A 22,867-nucleotide genomic window follows, 5' to 3' on the forward strand; every position below is an offset into this window, starting at 1 on the left:
TTAATAAGCCAGCACTAAATTAAATAGATCAGACAGCTATGGTCCACCCTGAAACCAAGAAAACAAACTGTTTTTTTTTTTATTTGACTTTTTATTCGCTTGATCATTTACTCCAACCCAAAGACAAGAATACACAGCATAAATTGAAAATATCCCATTTAATAGTTTACAACTTTTCATCTTTAATCATCATTTCATACTTTCAGTCTGACATACACACTCACCTTGAAGCCATGGAACTGAGATTCAGTTCAATATGTCAAAGTTGACTGAAAGAAGTGAACCTCATGCCTTCACCCTCCCCCAACAAATCAGACACCATATATGTCAGGACAGGCCGGGGGAGTTAAACAGATTTTGTTTTCAAAATACAATGGATGCACTTTTATTGATTCAACAGGGAAAGTGAACATGGGTGGCAATACAGATGCTCTCCCAAGCCCTTTACACACTGATTAAGCCATACAAAAAAATTAGGTATCCAAATGACGGATGTGCATTTTCATCATTCTTAAAAACAATAACAGCATTGTGAGCGCTATTTGAACAACTTCCTATTGTACATATTAGTACTGACTCATGAATCTGGTGTGACAGACTTTATAATTCGAACTTTTCTTGCATTTCAAAAAAGAGTCTCAGGTCAAGTGTAGAAATGACGTTATTTACACTGGTTTTTCACATGCAGCTCAGAAGCTGAAAGTTGAAATTGCAGCCAAAAATCATGTCCTATCTAGATAAAAGACATGTCGCAGGCTATCACGCTCTTATCAAGCATGATTATTTTTTTCTCTGTTTCGCAATCATTCTCTCTCTCTCACACACACACACACACACACACACTAACATCAACTCAAACGCTGATCACACCGCTGATGGGTATTTGTTTCCGTTTCTTTTCTTCCTTTTGGGTTACAATTGTCCAAAGCACTTATGTTGGGTTCATTATTTCCATTTGTACATTTAGAAACTGCATGGATTTACGGTATCATTGAAAGAGCTGATCAGATGTGATTAACATGGATAGATACTTGTTGAAGAAGACAATACAAACAACACCAACCAAAACATTCAGGATTAGATGTATGAAACTTCCTTTTCCATGTTTTGCACAGCTCCCCCTTGTGGTTTTTAGCTTGTAGCACAGGCTTGTTTTGGGGCTGGTAAAGCAGCACACTAATAACACAAAATCAAAAGGGTAGTAACAAAAAACAATCCATTGCCTTCCTCTCATACCCTGCCATGATTAACCGCCATGTGAAGTTGAATTTAAAACAAGGGCTCAGACATGATGCGTTACAGCTCCTCCTGCAGTGAGTACAAAGAAAAACTGAAAGGTCTGTCACACAGAAGCAAATAACATCAGCGAGGAGAGTAATAAAAGAAAGCTAAATAAAACTTCAACCAGCTCCTTTTCAGACAAAACTCGTAAATCGAAATCTACTGACCAAACTGGGAAAAATAAATCACAGTGAGGTTAGAATTCTCCTAGAGTGGCATTACTTGAAACACAATGCTTTTAGAAAAAGTGCTGGACATGGCAGACAACAAGGTTACCAGGCAACCACGACAGCTTTCATGCCAGAACCACAGGGCATCAGTTCACAAAATATGTTGTAGGTCGAGGGGAGTTTGATAGTTGAACTTGTCAAGAGTGCAGAACACTAAACAACACATTAGACCCAAAGAAAGAGTTACATCGAGACAAGAAACCTGCTCCTCTTCGCAGGAGGGCGTGGATACATGTGGCGTTTAGGGGCAGGGAAGCAGATGAAGGTGCCACTTCTGCTGCTGTGCAACACTGTGCTTAGGTTTCTCAGTAGTACAGTACATCGTTCAGACAACATCTGTTACGATAGATCTTCCCTCATTTCAATATCCAACAGAACCCCGACAAGCAGCCTACCATCTTTGTAAAAGAAGTAAAGATGACACATCCGATCATGTATGAAGAATAGTAAATCAAATGCAGCTCAATTGCATCCTTTTAAGGTTCTTTTTGTACATATATGCATACAATTATACTTCCTAGCTAATCTTTTAAGTCTTCATGTGGGTTTTATTTAATTTGATCAGCTTTTGTTTGTTTTACAACTATATACAATGTACAGGCAGCAGATCATATATCTTTTACAATGAGAGAGTGATGATACAGGGAAGTCTTTATAGACTAATGGTGACTAGATTAATTTAGACAATATACATTGTGAATAATTGGTAATTTTAGAAAATGGTATCTAAAAAAATGATGAAAGATAGTACAAGAGACAAAATTGTAAAAGCCCTCAATATATACAGAAAAAAAGCCGATATAGCAGAAAAACTGAAATCATTTCCTCCATACACATCATAGCTCAAACATATTTCCAAAGCTAATAGTCTCTCTGATTTGGTCACAGACGTAAGGAGATAGTGAAGCATAGTGAAAATGAGTATACAGCCTGATTGAACATCTGAGGATCTCAACACAGCATCGCAGGGCTGCTGGTCTGAAGTCATGACATGAATAACTAACATTAGTTTCTCATGCAGATGCTCCCCTTGACTGCAATGTATGACTAAACAAAGCTGTCAACCCAATACAACTGAAAGTGAACAGAAAGAGATAACATTGTGAGGTATTGAGGTTAATGTCCACCACAGCATGGTCAGAATTCTGATTTGAAGACGAGAGAACTGTTCGGACCAGTCACCACAGAACGACCCGTCACAGTACCTCTCTCATGTGTCTGACGGGGGATCTTAATGATATTACACTTCAGTACTTTATACTGGTTTACAAACACTTCGATGGCAGCCTATCAAATGTTTACATCTATTTAGCTGCCATAATCTTTGAGATTTGCTTCAGGATTTTTATCAATATCATCCAACAGGCATTTCTAATGGAAAGTGTGCCACACAGTTTAGCAATCAAGATTGTGTGGCTATAATTATGTGTTTTTGTCAAATAGACATCAAGGTAGTCCAGTATAAGTTGGTGACTGATTATAACCTAATGATGAGACAAAGAAGTGAAAAGGTTTAACTTATTATATGAGGTGATTCAAAATCAAAATCATCAAGACCATTTCCCTCCGATCGAAAACACGATCAGCGCACAAGCGGACTTACAAACGAAGCTCATACAGAACTCAATAGTTCATGGGCTTTTATCTAGCAAAGTCAGAAAGGCACATCACTTTGATATCAGGCATAAATAATTAAGTCAAATTACTGCAGAAATAAAACATACTTCACAAAAATAGTGCCATTAAGATGAACATCCCTAAAGAAGACAGCCATGAGGAAGAAGACTTGAGGGGGAAAAAGCATTCAGTGCATGTAACTACATTCATAACAGGCTTCATTTACATGTATGTGCATGGTGACTAAGCTCAACCAGGAGAAACACATCTGAAATGTATCGGAAGAGACAAACGCAGGACAAGTTTATATGCAGATTTTAAACACAAAGGCCATCAGCTTATCTCCAGATACATTTCAGATCTGGATGAAATCCATCCCAATGAATAAACCTCCCTAACTATGCAAAGCAATTAACCGTAGGATTTATTATACAGATCTTTAACTAAAAGCTACAGATGAGATGATTTCAGGAGAGCCGTGTGGGAAAAGCTGGAGCATGTTGTCTGAAAACCCAGCCGCAGGTGATCAAAGCGGGCATGTTGGATGTGTTTATGCTCTTATCATTGTGACAAAACAAATGTAGACTGCTTCCTATAGAAACATAGGATAAAGACGCCTACTACCAGAACCTGAAGTTCCCCTCCGAGCTCGAGTCAGGTGTGATGTGATCCTACAAATGCTCAAACATGCTTTAAGCAAATTAATGTAATTCAAAATGAATACAACTCTGACAAGTTATATCACTGATGGTGCGTAGAGGGGTTACAACTGCACTAAGTAGACCTTTCAAAGCGTTTTCTGCTGCCATCATATGTACTGAAAGGAAAGCCAATCATAAATGCCAATGGAGCAAAATGCTTCAACTGCATTGGAGCTGAATTATAAATTAAAACTATGGTTACTGCAGTGCTCATAGTGGACAACATGTTTTCTCTACAGTGACTTGAGAGGAGAAGTGTGCCACAGTAAATGGCGTGCATGTGTGCTTTTGTGTGTGGTAATGCTTTTGGGCGGAGGGTGTATTACTACACAAAAGACATCATGGAAACCAATTAAGAAAGAAAAAAAGAGAAAGTTCAGTGATTGATATGTTTTCCCAATTAATCTGGTGATGTCAATAGTCAATAGGGTCTTCGTAACATCTGTATCTCTCTCCTGTGTTAGATGCTCTGCTGTTTCCCATGCAACTGGAGGGCAGCTGACTGCAGTGACGTCACAGGGGGGTCCGTCGGAAGAAAGGAGGGAGGTGAAAGAAAAATCTTTTTCATAGTTCCCTTGGTGGGGGGCTTTTAGGAGCAACAAAAGCAGCTCATCACTGCCAGGACTGAGGGGGGAAGTTATTAACCTCAGCCAGGTCTTGCACAGGCGAGCCTTTGAGGGTATACGTCAGCTTGATCCGCATTCGTAGCTGTTGCTGAAATGTGGTGAGGGGGATCATGTTTATAAAAATTCTTGCAAATCATTTGACACTGGCACTTGTCTTAAACGTATGCTAAATGTTCTTCAAAAGGACAACAAAATGAACCAAACTAAAAAGCAGGACAAACTCACCTTCTGTGGGTTGAGCACTCTGATGACCTGTGTGACAGTTCCCTGGTTGAGTGCTGGGACAACGTTACTGCTAGGGGAGAGGAGCTGCAGCTGGAATGTCTGACAAACAAATACGAGACATTATGTTAGATGAAAATATCATGACACCCATGGAGAAATGGACTCTTACAGGAGCATAAGGAGGGATGCTCACAGTGCACGTATGTGTGTCTATGTGAGGGCTGGGCGATATAAAGAAAATCGAATATTACAATATATTTGACCAAATACCTCAATATCGAACATGCTAAATTATCTAAACCCTCTACAGCCAGGAGACAAATGCTGTCAGAAAAAAATATATGGCATCAACATGGTCTGTCAGACGATGGATCACTCATTTTATCATCATTCAGCATTTTATGGCATTAGCACCTTCTGTCTACTGTGGTACAACAAACACACTTTTGTCCGGTAAATGAAGAAAAAATGAAACCACTTTACTGTAATTAGGGCTGCTCGATTATGGCAAATCATAATCTCGATTATTTGGGTCAATAATTGTAATTGCGATTATTAAATGCGATTAGTCATTGACTTTGAAAACATCCATTTATTGGAGAAAATAAATGTGAACAGTATGTTTTTAACAGTTGATTACCCTGAACTTTAAGTATAATTCAACTGAAAAACCAAAAATAATAATAATAATAATAAAAGAATAATCGTTTTATTTCGATTACATTGTTTTCATAATCGTTGCAAGCCATAATCGTAATCGCGATTAAAATACGATTAATTGAGCAGCCCCAACTGTAATGCAGGAAAAGACGACACTTGACGATATCCAAAATCTTATTAAAACATTGATTGACAGCGACCAAAAGTGATGAGTTTTAAGCTTAAATGACTCAATTATGTAAATGATGAAATTGGAAGGATTAAGCTAAATAAACTTCACTGTGTTTCTGATGATCCATCATGGCTGCCAGATCTCACCAACAAACACATCTCAAGCTGATCTTTCTCTCTAGACAAACAGACTCAGGGTGGTGCTGTTGCCAAATGTGGGATTTGTAGAATGATTTTGAATGTTTTATAATTTCATGTGTCTTATTTAAAACAACTTAATCTGGTGTCAATTCTACACTTCACCATTATGCATTTGAGCGTTTTTAAATGCAGCCACTTAACATCAATGTCACAATGTGCCCGCTTACCTTTGGTACTGCAGCCTGAAAAACAAACTCTGTCATGTCCGCATCTGCCGAGTTGGAAGCATGGATGGTGATGACGGCGACATTTGGATTGGGATTAGCTCTCTCAAATGTGAAGTCTATTTTTAGGCCGTTCTTGTTGTATGCCGTCATCGGAGGAATAGCTGTGTGGAGATGTCAGAGAAACAGACCATCAAGAGATGTAGAAATACAAAATCTAACATTTCAATGGACGTTTTATGGCAATCCAAGGAAAGAAACACACAAAGTGATTTTATACACAAGGACAAAAACACAGACTTCCATCTAATTGGGAGCAGATGGGGAAGGGGGGTAACAGACTCTCACCTGCAGTTGCTATGTCATTAAACAGGGGCTGAGAGGAGAGGCCGTCCAGGAGGAAAGAGGGTTGGGAGGAGGGAACAGAAGGAGCAGGAGCTGGGGTTGGGCCACCTGGAGAGTGGAGACATCCACACACATGGGTTTTGGTTCACTTTTTCATACCAAAAGTAGACAGTGTCAGCACTAAGTCACTGCTGAAACGGAGCAGGCACATGTTGGACATCACATTCACCCTGCTTTAAATCTGAAATGGGCAACATAAAGCTCAAAGAGAGAATCCTACCACTTAGTGAGAGGTCGCCCAGGAGGTCCAGCAGCTCTCCTCCAGCTGAGGCAGGCTTGGTGGGCATGGTGGTCTGGATGACTGGCACATCATTACCACCCAGCAGGTCTAATAAATCATTAGCCTGAGGAACAAAACAAACATGTCAACATCATTAAATACCTGCAGTATCTATGTTTACTCTATAACAAATAATTAATCATTATCAATAGACTTGCATTCATTATTTTCAAATTTCATCTAAACCATTTAAAAATCTTCACAGTCAAATTACTTCACAGTAAAGATCAAGTGCACTTTTTTTTGTTTGCCAAAAACAGCTCATGGTTCAAAGTATTCTGTTAATTCCAAACAAAGAAGTGTATGGTCCTTAATATTTCCCCAAAATAAGGTATTTAAAACTGCCCTCACCTGATTGGCTGGCTGGGTGACAGGTGGTAGATGTTTCGTTTCCACAACAGAGGGCTCCGTCTCCCCGTTTGTCTGCACAATCTCTGTGGGGCCATTAGTAGCAGTTTTCTCCATAATGGGCATTCGCTCGAGGAGAGCTGGCCTGAAGTCAGGGAAAAGGCAAAGAGTAAGCAGAGAGAACACCTGGAGAATAATCCTTATCTACTGCACTATATTGGATCTGTGAGAATGTGGTAGTAATGCAGTTTTACCTCATGTGGTCGTATTTCTTGAAAAGAGCGTTGTACTCCACAGCTCGCTGCTGTAGCTCCACATCGATGCTACTGCCATATATTGAGACCACCTTCTTGATTCGGCTGAAATAAAAATAAAATGTGAAAGGTTAGAAAAGAGGAAAAGTAGCATGTGAACTTTTTTACCTTAGCACCCAAATGTCTAAGAGGCCATTACTCACTTAACACTGCTGAAGCGAGTAGACAGCTTCATGATGGCGGTGAGGGAGTAACCCCGAGTCACAGGTGTGGACAGGTTGGACACCAGGAGGCCTTCCAGCACGTCCAGGACTTCATCCTCAGTCACCTTTCATCAAAAGGAAGAGAAGAAAGGAACATCTGGTGACCTAGTGTTTGAGGTTCCTGCATAGTTTGGTCTTTAATATGTGCGCGTATGTGTTTTTGTGTCTATGTGAGGGCTGGGCAATCAAGATATTCCAATATATTTGACCAAATACCTAAAAATAAATATTGTAACAATATTGTTGATAATTATCTTAACTCCATACAGTCAGGAGAAAAATGCTGTCAGAAAAAAATATATGGCATCAACATGGTCTGTCAGACGATGGATCACTCATTTTATCATCATACAGCATTTTATTGCATTAGCATCTTCTGTCCACTGTGGTACAACAAACGGTCAATTAAATCACTTTACTATAATGCAGGAAAGTATGACACAATATCTAGTCTCATATCACAACATTGGTTAAATATCCTAGTCCATGTGTGTGTGTACGTGTTAGACCAGGATTCTCTCTCTCTTGTACCTGGATGGGCTCCTCCTCCTCACACTGTCCGGACACGAGCAGGTCTCCGTACTCCCCTATGCACCAGGACGCCACCTGCACCAGAGGTTGCTACAGAACACACAGAAACACGATTACACTCTGCTGCGCTCTTAAGCTAGTGTGTCTATATGAATCAAAGACAGAGATGTAACCAAATCTAATCATAACCCAAAGCACAGCTGCACTGACCTGGGAGATGTCGTCCAGCAGTGCTTTGTAGAGTCTCTGCACTGTGTAGGCATGCATCTCCACGCTGTTGGTGATGAGCTGGATGAGGTTGGGAACAGAATCGTCTCGCACGTAGCTCCCTGCCTGTAAGGATTACCAGAAATGTTGTAATGAACAATGCTAAAAGATGTCTAATACCAGTTTGTATGAGGTACTCGAGGTAATACTTATTATTATTATCCATGCTGAGAATCAATTACAAACAACAATCAAAGGCATTACAGTGTGGGTGTAATACGTACTGTTGTCAGGACTCTCATAATGGTGTCTATGTGCCATCTTTTCGAAGGGGCATACCTGTAACACAAATTAAACAATAATTAGTCGCAGCAAAGCACTGAAGAATAATCCTGAACATGCTAAATTATCAAAACTCTCCACAGACAGGAGACAAAAGCTGTCAGAAAAAAATAAATGGTATCATCATGGTCTGTCAGACGATGGATCACTCATTTTATCATCATTCAGCATCGCATCTTGTCTTGGTCCTTGACGATGTCCATTTCAATCAATGTACGAGAGACATGCGATTTGTTTTCATTCTACGACTGCAGCCAAGGTCACACTGGATGTGAACCCAATTATGACAAAGCAGCTGAGCACAGGTTTAATGTGTGGTGAAGTCTGTGTGTCCGTACTTCTCTGCAGCTAGAAAGACTCCTGATGCGCAGTCTGCTTTGAATTCCGGGTCACAGGAGTCCAGGAAGTAGAGCAGCTCTTTCATCATGCCCCTGATGTTGTTCCCGTTCACCAGAGCAAAGCTCAGCTCCATTGCACGTCTACACAACGATGAAAAGTAGACAAAGGTCAGAAACAACAAGGTTAAATATGAATACAAATGGAATTGTACATGAAGTAATGGGTGGACTTGAGACTCACCTCTTGATGGACACATCCAGGTCTTTTAAACAATCCACAATGGTGCTCCGATGCCTCTGCACTGCATTGTGGTCCGTCTGTACCGTCTTTAGTAGAGATGTCAATGCCACGTATCTGGAAGGACAATTTCATTCAAATGTGAATAAAGGCTTTTTGGAGGACTCGATGTGCAAGGTCAGCTTCTGAAAGCACATGAATTACCTTATATTTTTGTCATTGTTAAGAAGGAAGCGACCGAGTATGTTAATGGCCAAGACCTGGAAGATAAAAGGCATTTAGGCAAAAGAAAAGTCTATTTAAGCTCATTTGAAGCTTTCCTTTATATGAATTTCACTCACCCTCAGTCCACTTTCCGACTTGATGTCCATTATGGTCAGTACAGTCTCGTAGAGAATCGCATTGCCTACATTTTTACTCGTCTCTGTGTTCGTTGCAACCTGTATATACAATACAAACACCACACATTGTCAAGAGAACACTCTCTAGGAAGCTTTTGGCCCAAAACAGATGATGTGTAATCCTAACCTGTGCAAGAATGTCATTCATTGCTTCACTGGAGTCATCATCACCCTTGCCTAAAATCCGCAGTAGTCTCAATATCCGCACCTAAGGAGGAAAAACACAGTACAATCCCGTCAGTTCAATTGCCAAATGTAATTCACTTTATTGATCCCCAAAAATGTCAATTCTGGTCTCACAAGCACAACTCGCCCTGTTTAAAATGTAGGTGTGCGATTATACAATTCAATAAACTGCTAAATCCCTGTTTATTAAAAATGTATCCACACCAATATAAGGACATTTTTAGCACTTTCGATGATGAAACAGATTAAAATATTCCTTTCATTTACTCTGATACTTCTGAGAGGCCTTATCACAAGTTCTGATCATGGTTGCTCATGGTATGGCACAAGCATCGAGCCAATCCAACAGTCTACAGCTCAGGGTACTTGTCTGAAGAAAGAAAGGTTTACCTGCAGGAAAGGGTCGCTTATTCCTGACACATCATGCTCAGGAGAGTATCCCGACATGATGAGGTTCTTCAGGATTCTCACCAACTGTGGAACCAGCTACAAAAGACAACAGAAAGGAAAGGTATCACAGTTTTGATTTTTTTTAAAAGTCTATTAGATTTCATACTTTGTCTTTTCAACATATAACATTGTCTTCATTCACTTTTAAGGTAATTCGTTTGTGATTGGTAGCGGCAGCCAGTCATATGAAGAGCAAAGGGTTTAAAATGTTTGCCTTTTTAAGTAGAATAATAATGTTGAGTCTAAATCTCTACAAGTCAAGGTTAGGTGATTTAATAGCCACATTTTTGAGGTTATTAAATCAAAACAATCATAGTAAAAACAAATAGGTTAGAAGATTTCAAGTCTCCAAGTAAACAAAGGTATATTTAAAACTAGATTTTGATTCAATGCAGACAAAAGCAAAATGATATAGAAAACATCCCGTCAGTTTTATGTTCTGCCCTTTGTAAACGGTTTTCAAAATGCAACCGAAGAAAAGCACGATGGGAAACAGATTGCTGGGTTATTAAGCTTTAAATATGAATATTATGCCTCGTGACAAAACTTCCTCGACTGGATTATTTGGGAACGCTAATGATAATCCTCTAGTGTGAGTAAGACGACAAACAAGCAACCCAAAATGCCAAAGTGGTGACTTAAAGACATTTTCTGACACGACACATAGGCTATACTCTAACAGTGACACAGATACAGTGGAAATCATCTGTTTCTGGTGAAAACACCTGTGGCAATCATGTGAAAACACACCACCCAATTGCTTTCAAAACAGTGATCAAATGAGTTGCAGATTAGGTTCAAATGACACTGAAAATAATAGTGGGAAATGTATCCGACAAATGGACCATAAGATTATTTTATAATATTCAAAACACTGACATAGTATAATGATCACTTTACAAATTGGAAATTCAAATTATAAATTAAAACACAACATGAAATTACTCAACACAAATTAGGTTACGTCTGAGTGTGAGGGGTGATTACTATTCACAGCATGCACCAGCTATGAGATCAGAATGTACTCTTACCTTCTCATTCTAACACAATGCAGGAATTGTAACAAAGACAAATGACAGAAAAAATATGAGGTAGATGTTAGGGAGGGGAAACTGGAAATCATTCACTTTCAGAGAGCTTAAAATAATGTTAAGATCATGAGCATGAGGGGTGGTGCTTCTGGCACAGTTTTACACCTAGAGGAGGAAAGGGGACAGCAGCAGTTGAGATACAAGAGGAAAAGACAGTGGTAGGAGATCAAAGATTGAGACATACTTCGAATGTAGAGAAAAAAACCTGGAGCGCGAACCAAGCCTCACAAGTTTAACATGTTTCTTATTAAGCTTAGCTAGACCAAAAGGAAATGTGTGCGCAAAAGGAGAATGAAATGTGACGTGAGCTTAAGACGAATGCATACGTTTCTAGTCCGTTATCCTTTGGGTGAGATCATCTGTTAATACCTTTCTGAAGTGGGACAGCATGTCAGGACTTCTTTCACACATCTCAGTCAGGAGGACAACTGACGTATGGAGAACACCTGGGGAATAGACAGAGTTAGAAAAACATGTTAAACATCACCCATTTCTCCAACATAAAAACGCAAGGGATCATGTTGGTGGGTGCCACTGTGTTAGGTCAATTATGGCGCATTTCCACTGCAGCGGGTAGCTCGCTTTAAGCGTGCCGAGCCCGTTTTTGGTTGCGTTTCCACTTGGCATAGTTTTGGCCCGGGGCTACTTTTTCACCTTTTTTCTGGCCCGACTAAATCGTGGTTCTAGGGCCAGGAACAACCAGGCTGAGTCGGGCTGAGTATGCTAAACTAGAGAGAGAATCGCTGGCAAGGGGGCTACAACTACAACAAGATGAACATATTTGACCGTGATTTAATTGTAATACACGTTTCAAAATGATGCCGAAGTAACAACATACTGATACCGGTTAGTAACAACCATGAATTAATGCTTTGACAAGTCTGCAGACAGACGGCAGGCGAAAAACCCTTTTAAAATGCGTGTTTTCTAAATGGAGCTTGGCTAAGCTAACGTTATATATGCTCCGACCGTCCACACTCACAACAACGGCCTATACAGACATAAATAAACCAGCGACTGTATTCTCCATGACACAGGCAGTCTGTGGTTTGTACTTGTTTAACTTGTGTCTAGTTTCTGAACAGATATGAGGAGCTGTGAGCTCTGAGTGCTAACAGCTAACGGCTGTGTTGTTTTTCTGGGGCGCTCATTGAAGATGACGTCACGGCTCCGCCTACACTGCGTTACTATAGTAACTGCCCCAGTTCCTAAACTGTAATGGAAGCGCAGCATTAAAGTGAGCCGGGCCTAATAAGGCCTAACCAAACTTTGGCCAGGTTCAACTTTGTTGCAGGAGCCCTCGGCCTTGGCAACCCTGCTGAGTCATGCAGAGTTCTCATTGAAATGAGTGAACATGCTCCAGTATTGCCGCTCAGTGCTTTTATCGGCCTGAACACAGGCGTGATGACAACAATATAGTCCGTCTTAAACAACGTCTACGTACTGTGTGCCCATATCAGTCAAGAGGTAATCTGCCATGCTGCGATTAATATTTGACTTCCACACATTACAAATCATGTACCAGGCTTTTTTTTTTGTGTATCAAGATCCATGCTAACAAATTGCACAGCAGCCAAGATGTCAAAAAGTATGATGTACTAGCATACATATGATTAACCACCGGGGACATCAGGTGGCAGCACCATACATCTTAAATATCTCACACAGCAGGCTAATCATTTGCAGTGACCTGATCTGAATGTTACAAGGTTGAAAACTCATCATCAGTTCTGAAGCCACAGATCCCACTCATAAATATGTGTGACAACAGTTTTAAACTCATAGCGGCTGTTTGACATTTTCTAAGTAGAAAATGATGTTATTTATTTCTAAATGTAATCCACATCATTGGTTTGTGTGTTAGTATAAAAGTGAATGCACATTATATAAAACGTATGATATGTGGTCTAGTTGAAATAGACATCTTTACAAATCCAACATGTTGATGGATTATCAGTTTGTATTTGGCAATTTAGCTTGGTACATGTTTGTGTATCTCATGGCCATGTCACACCATCCTGCATGTGAAGCAGAGACACGATTGATCTACACAATAAGCTAAAGAAATGCTTCTAAAGAAATCTACTGCATTGCCACACAATGTCAAAGAAGTGATTTCAGTACCATTACAAAAGATCTTTTCCTGTGACATACTGCACTGTATCTCCTCCCTAAGTGGGGTACACATCAGCCCCAGAGTGTATGACAGACTCATTAATCCCCCTCTCCTCTGCAAAGGACACGCGCTGTCCAGGTGTTCTGAGCAAAGCACCTTGAGTGAGCGGCAGGGAAAAGGGACAGCGTCTGCATTCCTGTCGGACAGGCACATTTCCTCACTGGCCAGAAACTACATCCTGACAAACCGTTCACACTTACCATGGTTTTTCTCGCTCAGCAGGTTTTTTGTGGCTGGAAGGAACATTTCCATAAGTTCTGGAACCTTCCTGATGACGTGAACCGCACACAACGCCGCCTGGGAACAAATATTTAGACACAAGACACTCAATGAGGAAAACATGGGACACACTGTTTCACTCTTTTTAGCACACAGTTATTGTAGAATAGTGGACCACAGATTTTAACAGTTTAAGTATTCATACAAACATGCCAACAATGACGCTTACTTTTTTCCTCAAGTACGAGTTGGATGTTTTGAGCAGCTTCTCTACCTCCCCGGCCAGATCGCGGCACATTTCTGAGGAACCCATGCAGCCCAAAGTGCACAGAGCCAGGCCCTGGACGTATTGCGTGCTGTGATTCAAGTCACTGTGTGGAGAGAAGAGATGATAAATGAGCCATGGACACAAAGACATAAAGATAAAAGATGATTGCTTATGACAGGTCCAGCAGCAGGTCAGGAGGATTGTGGGGTTTGTAAATTGCATTCACCTTATGATTTAAAACACAGGTTATGAATTGTATCTTTAATTAGTTTGCATTTCTAAAAAACATGTTTAGGAGCAAAATATTAAAATATATTTACTAAGGATTTTGCCTTCACTTACTTCTTAATGCAATTTGTCATTAGTAGGTGGACATCCTGCCTCTCGTCCAACAGCAGCATCGCTCCCAAATAACCTATTCGTTTGTCGGTGAACTTCTGGGACGCGATCAGCTTCAGGCACTCCAGCTGGAAATCAAGTCATCATGTTACAACACATTCCACAGGTATAAGCTTCCTCCATCGATGTTTGCCCATCGCCCAGTCACCCTCGTTCCATCAGTCAACATACCTGCCCAAAGTGTGCCGGGTAGCCCAACATGTGCATATAAAGTAGCTTTGCCACATTTCTGCAACGGTATGTATTGTCTTCCTCTCTGAAGGACGAGCGGATAGCAGCGCACTCTTTCTGGATCATCTCACGCTCCTCTGCCTGGGTCCTTGCTGTCCGGATAGTCCGGATCAGCTCCCGCAGTCTGATCGGAGCTGGCATTCTCTGGGAAACAACAAGGAAAGATACAGGTTGGCACATTGCATTAGGGTTGACACTAAACCACAACAAAACAGATAAGCTACACAAATAGGGAAAATTACTATCTTTTTGATTGCGGACTAAGTCATTAAGTTATTGCTGTGGATGTAAATGTACACAGTATCTGGTTAACAGCAGAATCCAGATTTATCCCAAATACAGTATTTCTTATGTGCATGTTCACTGTTCCAAGTTCAAATTAAAAAATCGAAGTGTCCTTTGGAAAACAACCCAACTCCTAAAAACACCATAGGCAAACGATTTGATTAGCATTTGTTATAGGAGGCAAACATAACTATTCCTTTTAGAGCTGAAATTCTAAATAGTATTCAAAGTGCAGAGGAAAGGCGAGTGGCAGCTGAAATTACATTCCCTCGTGGAAAGCTTCTGAGAGCACACAAGCTTTAGGTCACAGGAGGAGCGTTAAATATTTAGATGTACATGCTCAGTTGTGAGAATAAATTATATCGTGTTTACAGTATATGGACCAAAAAAAAAAAAATAGATCACTGAGCATACTTCTTTAAAACAGGCCTCATAGTCAAGGTAATCACATGACTGAAAGCTGTCCTGTTACAATGCTGTTTTACCAAGTAATATCCAAGAAACTCGTGTCACAGAATTGAAGTTAAACAAACTCTTTGATGGCGCAGGGCGTGCCGGTTTTTCTATGAAAGGGAGTATATCAGCCATTCTTAAGTAGCCTACCAAGACAAGAAACTAAGAGGCAGGGTATGCATAAAACATTTGGAATACTGATACAGAATATTATAAATCTGTGGTTTAGATGATGATATCTTCAAACTCCCAGTGGAGAAGGAAGAACACTTATTTAGATCCTCTTTGGATTGTTTCTATCCCTAGTGCTTGATTTTTCAATTCTAATCCAACTTTCATGAATGATGGTCACGTATAAAGAGGCACATTTCGTCTCTAAAATCATGAAGACTGTCTTGCAGTACTTCATTCATTTGACTAATGAGTTATTCTGCTGTTGGGTGGGTATTGGTTTTCAATTTGGGTTTTTTTAATATTCATTTTGTTGTGTTTTTCTAACCCTCAGAATTAAAAACGTGACAATCCTTTTTGGAAATGTTTTTTGAACTAAAAGACCTGGAACACTTTCAAAGGTGAGATTAGACACTTTATAGTTCATATTAAGCATTTGTGTTATCCAGAAAGCTAGCTGCTATTGCTCTGAGCGGCGCCTAGCAGTAAGACTTATGGAAACCTTACTAGATCCTGAGCTGGATAGTTGCCAAAGAGCTTTACATGGAAAATCAACACCAGCTCCTGTTCCCACCTGACACCAACTCAACAAAAAGAAATCACTTGAGCATGTATAGATTAAGGATACTGTGAAAAATGTTGCTTTAAATCGACCAGAACAAATACGCGCCCCTGCCTCTTTAAAGACCTTTATAATATGGGAGATTACAAGTTTTATCTGCATTAGAAACAAATCATTTTACCTTTGTACTTACATGAACTCTCGCTGGTGAGATTAAATGCAGGTCTCCCTTGAAAAAGAGATCTATGATCTCAAGGGACCGATCTGATTAAATAAAGGTTTGAAATGAAATGAAAAATGTGTAACTATGCCAGTTCACTAAGGGAAATAAGGATCCAGACATAATCGGGAATGAGAACATCTTTTGTTACATGAGGTGGTGGTTTGTAGAGAATCTAAAACTCACTGTGATCAATGAGGAATGGGGTGGGTGGTCAGGAAAGGCCACACTTTCATAAAGTCAAAGATCTACTCTCCGTCTTAACACCTTTTAAATGACCTGAGCTGAAAGGGCCTAGTGTTGGGCCCCATAAATAATGACTCCTTCCTCACGCTGTGCTTATAATCAAATGAGTACAGGTTAAAGAAGCTAAATCCAGCCTCTGCTGAGAGCTGAAGAAATTACAATACCTCTTTCTTGCAGTACGGCATATTCAGTCATTCTTATTATCAATAATTACCATTTTTATTCATATCATCATCACCATTTCTTGAAAATAGAACAGCGCAATTAGTTTGGAACAAAACAATTAGGAGGAGGGATTGAGCACATTGAGGTGGATTAAAGACTCGGTATCTGGGCAGCTATAGCCTCAGGTTCACTCACCAAGGTCAGATTTAGTCAAAGACAGACAAAAAGGCAACTGTGCTGCTGTGAAGCCAGATCACAGATTTAGGTGGTGTTCACTAACAGTGCACCTGCAGATAGATGCAGGTGCTCCCTCTGCGCCAAAAGGTTAAGGGAAAAAACACAATAGGATTCTAGGTATTTTAAGCAAGGCATCCTATGTCTATTCACCCAAGAGCTTTAAATGTCTTTAAACCAACAACCGGACTAATGCTATCGTTCATCAACACCTCTTGCTTTTACGGAAGTACTTTTCATCTTCTGTGAAATGTTCACAACAAGCTTTTACTCTCATGAGAGCGGGAGCCAGCCCAGATTAGCTTTTCACAGCCTGACAACCAGCAACAAACAAAAAGCATGCCACACCTCTCTTGTTCCACAGGGAGCAATCAACCTGCAGTCTGAGACATCCTACTAGTAGAAGCATTACATAATTAAAACACAGTTTTACATTAGATCATTGAACACCATGAGGCCTTGAAAGGGAAAGCACAGATTCAATCAATATCCACTACAGCCCTTTTTGTTGGGAGAGTTGCAGTTAAGCTATACTAAAAGATCATCAGACAGATCAAACATGAAGAAAATACAGAGCCACCACCAGTGGGGGGGGAAAGGCTTTTCCCCACTCAATTTGCCAAGCTGTTGAAAAATGTACTTTGTCTCTTTCTCACTGTAGTGCTCCCCATTATATTATATTAGATTCAACTTATTGTCATTAGGTAGTACAGGTACTATGTAACGAAACGGTTTCTCTGCATTTGACCCATCCTAGTGTTAGGAGCAGTGTGCTGCCATTATGTACGGCGCCCGGGGAGCCGTGTAGGGAACGGTGCCTTGCTCAGGGACACCTCGGTAGCACTTGGTCTTTCCGGGACTTGAACTGGTGACCTTCCAGTTGCCAAGCCAAGTCCCTATGGACTTCGCCACCACCGCCCTTTGGTATATGGCATATGTTTCATTTGTGTCCACTTGATTGTCTCCTCCATGATTTCCTGTTTGTGTTTTTATCATGTTCTGTTGCCTATTAGCGTTTTCTTTTTTTAACAAATTGTACGGTGTCCTTGGGTGTCATGAAAGGCGCCTACAAATAAAATGTATTATTATTATTATTATTATTATTATTATTATTATTAGGGATGCACGATATTGGTTTTTTGAAACCGATACCGATAACTTCCTGCTTCTCAAGACCGATACCCGATAATAATATCATATATATATATTAAATGTACCTGTAGTTTTTGCACACCTGGTGGTAAAAAAGAGACTAGTAGTGAGCAAATGACATGAGCATTACTACTATGAACAAAACAAAGCCAAGAACAGTTTTGACTCTTCAAAGTGACCATATTTATTTTCCCAAATAAAGTTCTTGCCTTTTTCAAAAGCCTCGTCGATAGGTAAAAGCCCCGGTGCCTTTGCAGCTGGCTTTGGATTCGCCGCTAGTTTAGCAGCGCAGGCGTCTTCGTACGCTTTTAACACACCATCGTAGCGATGGCGATGTTTCAGGTGACTAATCAGGTTGGAAGTATTATAGGAGCCTTTTTCCCTCCTCGTGGAACTTCTGCATTTGTTAATACAAATATCAAGCGAACTATCTAACTCTGAAACTTTGAAATAGTCCCATACTACCGGCGACATGTTTGTTTACTGTCCTGGCTTCACGGCCGCACACCATTTACGTCACAGCCAGGCATGAGTTAGGGAGCGCTGGATTTGTGAAGAACTCCCCTCTTCCTAAACCACTAATACCACAGTACTGGCAAAACGGGAGGAGCCGAGTGAAAAACAAGCGCCCCTCATCCCAATCCACACCGCAGTATTTTTATCTTTTTTTTAACCCAAAAAATATATTGTATATTATCGGGGCTATTAATACTTTTATCGGGATGACGTCATAATTCCTAATATCGGACCGATAATTATCACCACTAATTATTATTTATTCTCGCGCTGTGCCCAACTATGATGCAAATCAAATACTATCAAAGGAGACAACTCTATTACTTATAACACAAACTATAAGTGATTATCTGTTGAGAGAACAACGTGCAGTCAAACATTGTGTCCTGTGCCTTTGTGGAGAATAAGAAGTGTATTTGATAGTGAAAATATGATGGCCAGTGTGTCACATGTAAACATTTTCAGTCACCCACCAAAACAGAGTTGAACTGCGCTTTATGGCTTTTCAAGGGGTTAAAAGGGGTCTGATGTTTACACTGATGTGCAAATGTTAGTAAGCTTGTATACAACACTGTTTGCAGCCCTCCCACCTTCCTCCTCTTCTTACTGAAGTCCACTACGACATATACATGTTAGTAGAAACTGTCGAGAGTCTGAGCTTAATATTAACTAGGCCTATTTGGTAAACATGAGAATGAATAACTAAACCGGGAGAGGCACTGAAGTAGCTCAACCAACAGGATCATCATGGAATTCAAATGAATGTGTGCAAACGAGGCTTCAAGTCTTTAACCAGAGGCAGCATTTCGCTACTCTACTAAGCAGTTGCTGTAGAGGCTCAGTTAACATATACCAATAGTCATTTATTTGCAGTTATGTTGCAAACTAGCAACCAGACAAGGCTTGTAAAGATATACAATCTAATGCTGCAAAACCACTACTAATGCTACCTCCTGCATTACTTTCGTCGCCACTGATTTTGTGAATCTGCCGTTACTATATGGGAGTAAAGAATAGAAGAAATATCTGTATCGAGTAATGTGTTAACCAGAAAGTGTAAAGAACTCTTCTGATGTCAAGAGAATATATATATTTTAACGCAGGAGCTATTTTCCATTCAGTCAGTGTACGAAAGTCTGATTTTTAAAACGGTGGTAATACTTCATAACTGCTGTTGAATAAAGCTCCACTTCATGCACCTGCTCGGGTACTTATTTTGCCAAAAAAGTAACTCACCACATGGCTGTTGGCAGAGTAAAAGGTTATGTTTTAATTAAAGTCGTTGCTGTCTTGTTTCAGGCAGTCGTCATTTTATCACACTGACTTATTAAACATCACAAAGGACACATTTGGATTCTGTTCAATCCTGGCTTTTTCTTCACCAGTTTTATATTAGACACCGGTTTCCTGTAAAACAGTTTGTTCATAACATGGAGCTAGTTTCTATTTAATGGCACTTTTTTCCCTTCTTGTACAGATATCATAAAGGGATGTGACAGAAAAGTAAAAGGTATCATCCAAACTGTACGTCATGCTCATTTGATAACTTCCTACTTACTTCTGACTTCCTTAACCCACACATTGCTTTCAATTAAAATACTCTTCCTAAGATAACGTATAGGAAATATTAAAATGTGTGTTATCTTAATGTCACTGTGTTCAAGAAATACGTTGTCGACATCAAGAAGCAAACTTGTGAAACTAGAGTAAAAAGGAGTCCACGTCCTTAACATGCTAAGCTAGCTATCGTTAGCTTCCTGGAAATGTAAATGAAACGTCACATTATTGGTGAAATGTTTACAAAATGGTCAAAGGTTAGAAACGCCTAATACAATTACAAACATTTAAGGAAAACGTACAGTGTGTATTGCCACTTTTGCGGATACAAATTACACCTGCCAAAAGTCTGCTAACAACAAGCTACCATTGGTATTTTTCAATGAAAGGGCAGCATATCAGGTTGACACTACAGCAGTAGCTTCACCTTGGCTGACATGATTTTGTTAAATTAAAGTTGATATTAATAGAATTAGCACAAATTGTCGAACTAAAACGATAGGCCATTTACAGGCTGGACATGACACCTGCATCTGGCCGACAATTGATCAGGACATGATGCAGTTTTAGGCCTTCTTGGAGCATTTGGATTATCAGGGTAGCGCCTCCACGGTGGCGTTAGCTAGCTACCTGACGACTCGTTTGCTTCTCTGTTACCTAGTCCGAATATTGTCTAAACTACATGGCACATTGTAAGGAACCTTCTAGGTGGTTCTCTATATAAATATTAAACTTAGAGTTGGCATAACGTGTTGTCACGATAATTATGACTTGGTGGAAAGCCACTCCACGTAAATGGCTATTGAGCTCCACATCCCTAGCCCAGCAGGTAGTTAGCACGGCTGAGACTTTAAGCATGCTAGCTAAGTTAGCCGCTGACAGGCACAACCCCGGTGTACTGAGGGCTGCGACTTCCTATGCAGCGACACAGTGAGAGTTGTCAACGTAGATACAAGCAAACCCCTGACAGTTATTCACACGTAAAGACATTTTCATACATTCCTGCCGATAAATTATTATTAGAACATACTCACTAGCCGTAATGATGCCAGAAAATAGCTGGAATCGTCTCTATTAGCAATGGAGGGAGGAACACACTAGACATGCAAAATGGTGGCTACTCCAGCCTCAGCACATCTACCGCAGGCGGAGGGTTACACTGACATATCCCAGAGGTTGGAGAAAGAAGCGCGGACAGAGTGTATCATCCCCGTACAGTAACGATAGCTTGTAGAAGAGGACTTCTCCAGTCTCTGCAAGATACATCTGATATGCCAGTGCTCACTGGACACCATGGGTAATAGTTGAATTATGTCTTCATGATACGAGATGTATCCAAGTTGCTGTTAATGCTGGTGATAATTTGCTTGTCGTTGTCTTGCTAGTAAGCGTTCTCGCCACTGACTATAAAGGGCTAACGTGCGGCTTGTTATCTTTAGCCAGCTAGCTAATGTTATCTAATTGATCGTATAAGCCTATTGGATCTCTATTAATTCTACTAATCGTGTGTAACGTGGCTTTAAATCTGAGCTCAACCGCATGCTGTCTGTCGCTAACATTGAAAATTAGATTATTTTGTTGAGATGGCAGTATTTTCTCTTAACCCTGCGGAAGAATATATTTTTACCCTGTCAATGTCGTGCTGCGGTCCGTTTACTCGTGGCAGTCAGTGATGACGAACACATGAAATGTTATGACATTAGCAGTCCATGGTTTGGAGCGCCACCTAGTGGTAATGTGCTGTCTAAGGAAGTGCATCGTAGGTTGGGCTTGATGTATAGTTTGTTTAGTGGTTGGAGAAGTGTTAAGAACTTTTATTAAGTAAAAGCACTAATACCAGGAATATATGTTGTAATAGTGGATTGTTACTATTGATGCAGTAACATGCATTTTGTAGAGGGTTGACATAGTGCTAATTACATTGTTTTGTATACTGCTAGGTGGTTATATTAGCTGTATAACAATGCAATGCATGTGACTCATTAATTTGTGTTGTTGTTTTAAAAAGGGCAGTATTTCTCTCTGAAACCTAGTGGAATGGAAATAGTAGTAGTAGATTATTAAGATCAAATAAGATTTGATTTACTTTATTGATCCCAATTTGGGAAATGTTTCAATCATAGCAGCATTTAAACAAAGCATTGCACATAATGTGAAAATGAAAAAGAGTACATACATATAAAATATAAACATCTCAAAATAGATATTACAACAGAACTAAAAAGTAAAATATATACATATTGACATTGAAAGATACACATTTGTGGACTATCTGTCAAATAAACACAATGTCAGATTTATAACAATTTTAAATGTTCAATTAAAGTATCGCTAAACTATACTTGTATGGAGTACTTAGGATCACATATTGTCAAATTGGGTCTGTTTTTAGATGAATTGGGATCAAATGTCACAAAATGTAATGGGAGTAACTTAACAGTTAGCTATAATCAATGATTAATCAAAAGGCTTTTACCAAAAGCATTGGTTTAAAAAAAAAGGATATGAGTCCTTGTTATGATTCTAAGAGCAATAGCAGTGATTGGGATATCATGTGAAGACTTTGGTTGAGCCTTTTTTTCATGTATTCACAATTTCACATCCCTGCTGTCATATTCGACATAACCATAACCTCATAACCAGCAGGAACTATGTTCGAGAACATAGTTCCTGCTGGTTATGAGGCCAGAGTTGGAAATGACCCTATTAAATGATAATAGTTTGTTTAAAAATGTGATGCCAATTTTCATGTGCGTTCATACGTTCATTCAATTTGGCCTTCTTCTTGAATAAATGCTATATA

General features: G+C 39.9%; 1 protein-coding gene across 5 annotated transcripts; it reads right to left on the reverse strand.

Moving 5' to 3' along the window:
• Nucleotides 1–70: 70 nt before the first annotated feature.
• ap1g1 (adaptor related protein complex 1 subunit gamma 1) lies at nucleotides 71–21,728 on the reverse strand. Of its 5 annotated transcripts, none has more exons than XM_034196950.1 (24): nucleotides 21,692–21,728; nucleotides 14,444–14,647; nucleotides 14,216–14,340; nucleotides 13,835–13,976; nucleotides 13,587–13,683; nucleotides 11,580–11,656; nucleotides 11,151–11,159; nucleotides 10,060–10,155; nucleotides 9,611–9,691; nucleotides 9,424–9,522; nucleotides 9,287–9,342; nucleotides 9,086–9,199; nucleotides 8,845–8,985; nucleotides 8,449–8,503; nucleotides 8,168–8,290; nucleotides 7,958–8,047; nucleotides 7,367–7,491; nucleotides 7,164–7,268; nucleotides 6,913–7,054; nucleotides 6,502–6,625; nucleotides 6,225–6,329; nucleotides 5,880–6,040; nucleotides 4,681–4,779; nucleotides 71–4,543 (listed from the first exon to the last, which is right to left on the reverse strand). In XM_034196950.1, exons 2-24 carry the CDS (start codon nucleotides 14,642–14,644, stop codon nucleotides 4,442–4,444), a joined length of 2,469 nt encoding a protein of 822 aa, XP_034052841.1. In that variant the 5' UTR covers nucleotides 14,645–14,647; nucleotides 21,692–21,728; the 3' UTR covers nucleotides 71–4,441. The 5 variants fall into 5 exon arrangements, with proteins under 5 accessions (XP_034052841.1, XP_034052842.1, XP_034052840.1 ...); XM_034196951.1 differs by lacking the exon at nucleotides 21,692–21,728 and adding an exon at nucleotides 21,099–21,638 and having other exon boundaries at nucleotides 71–4,537; XM_034196949.1 differs by lacking the exon at nucleotides 21,692–21,728 and adding an exon at nucleotides 21,095–21,637.
• Between the last annotated feature and the right edge of the window lie 1,139 nt (nucleotides 21,729–22,867).

This window comes from Gymnodraco acuticeps, unplaced genomic scaffold (genome assembly GCF_902827175.1).
Source record: "Gymnodraco acuticeps unplaced genomic scaffold, fGymAcu1.1, whole genome shotgun sequence".
In the NCBI taxonomy this organism is placed as follows: Eukaryota; Metazoa; Chordata; class Actinopteri; order Perciformes; family Bathydraconidae; genus Gymnodraco; species Gymnodraco acuticeps.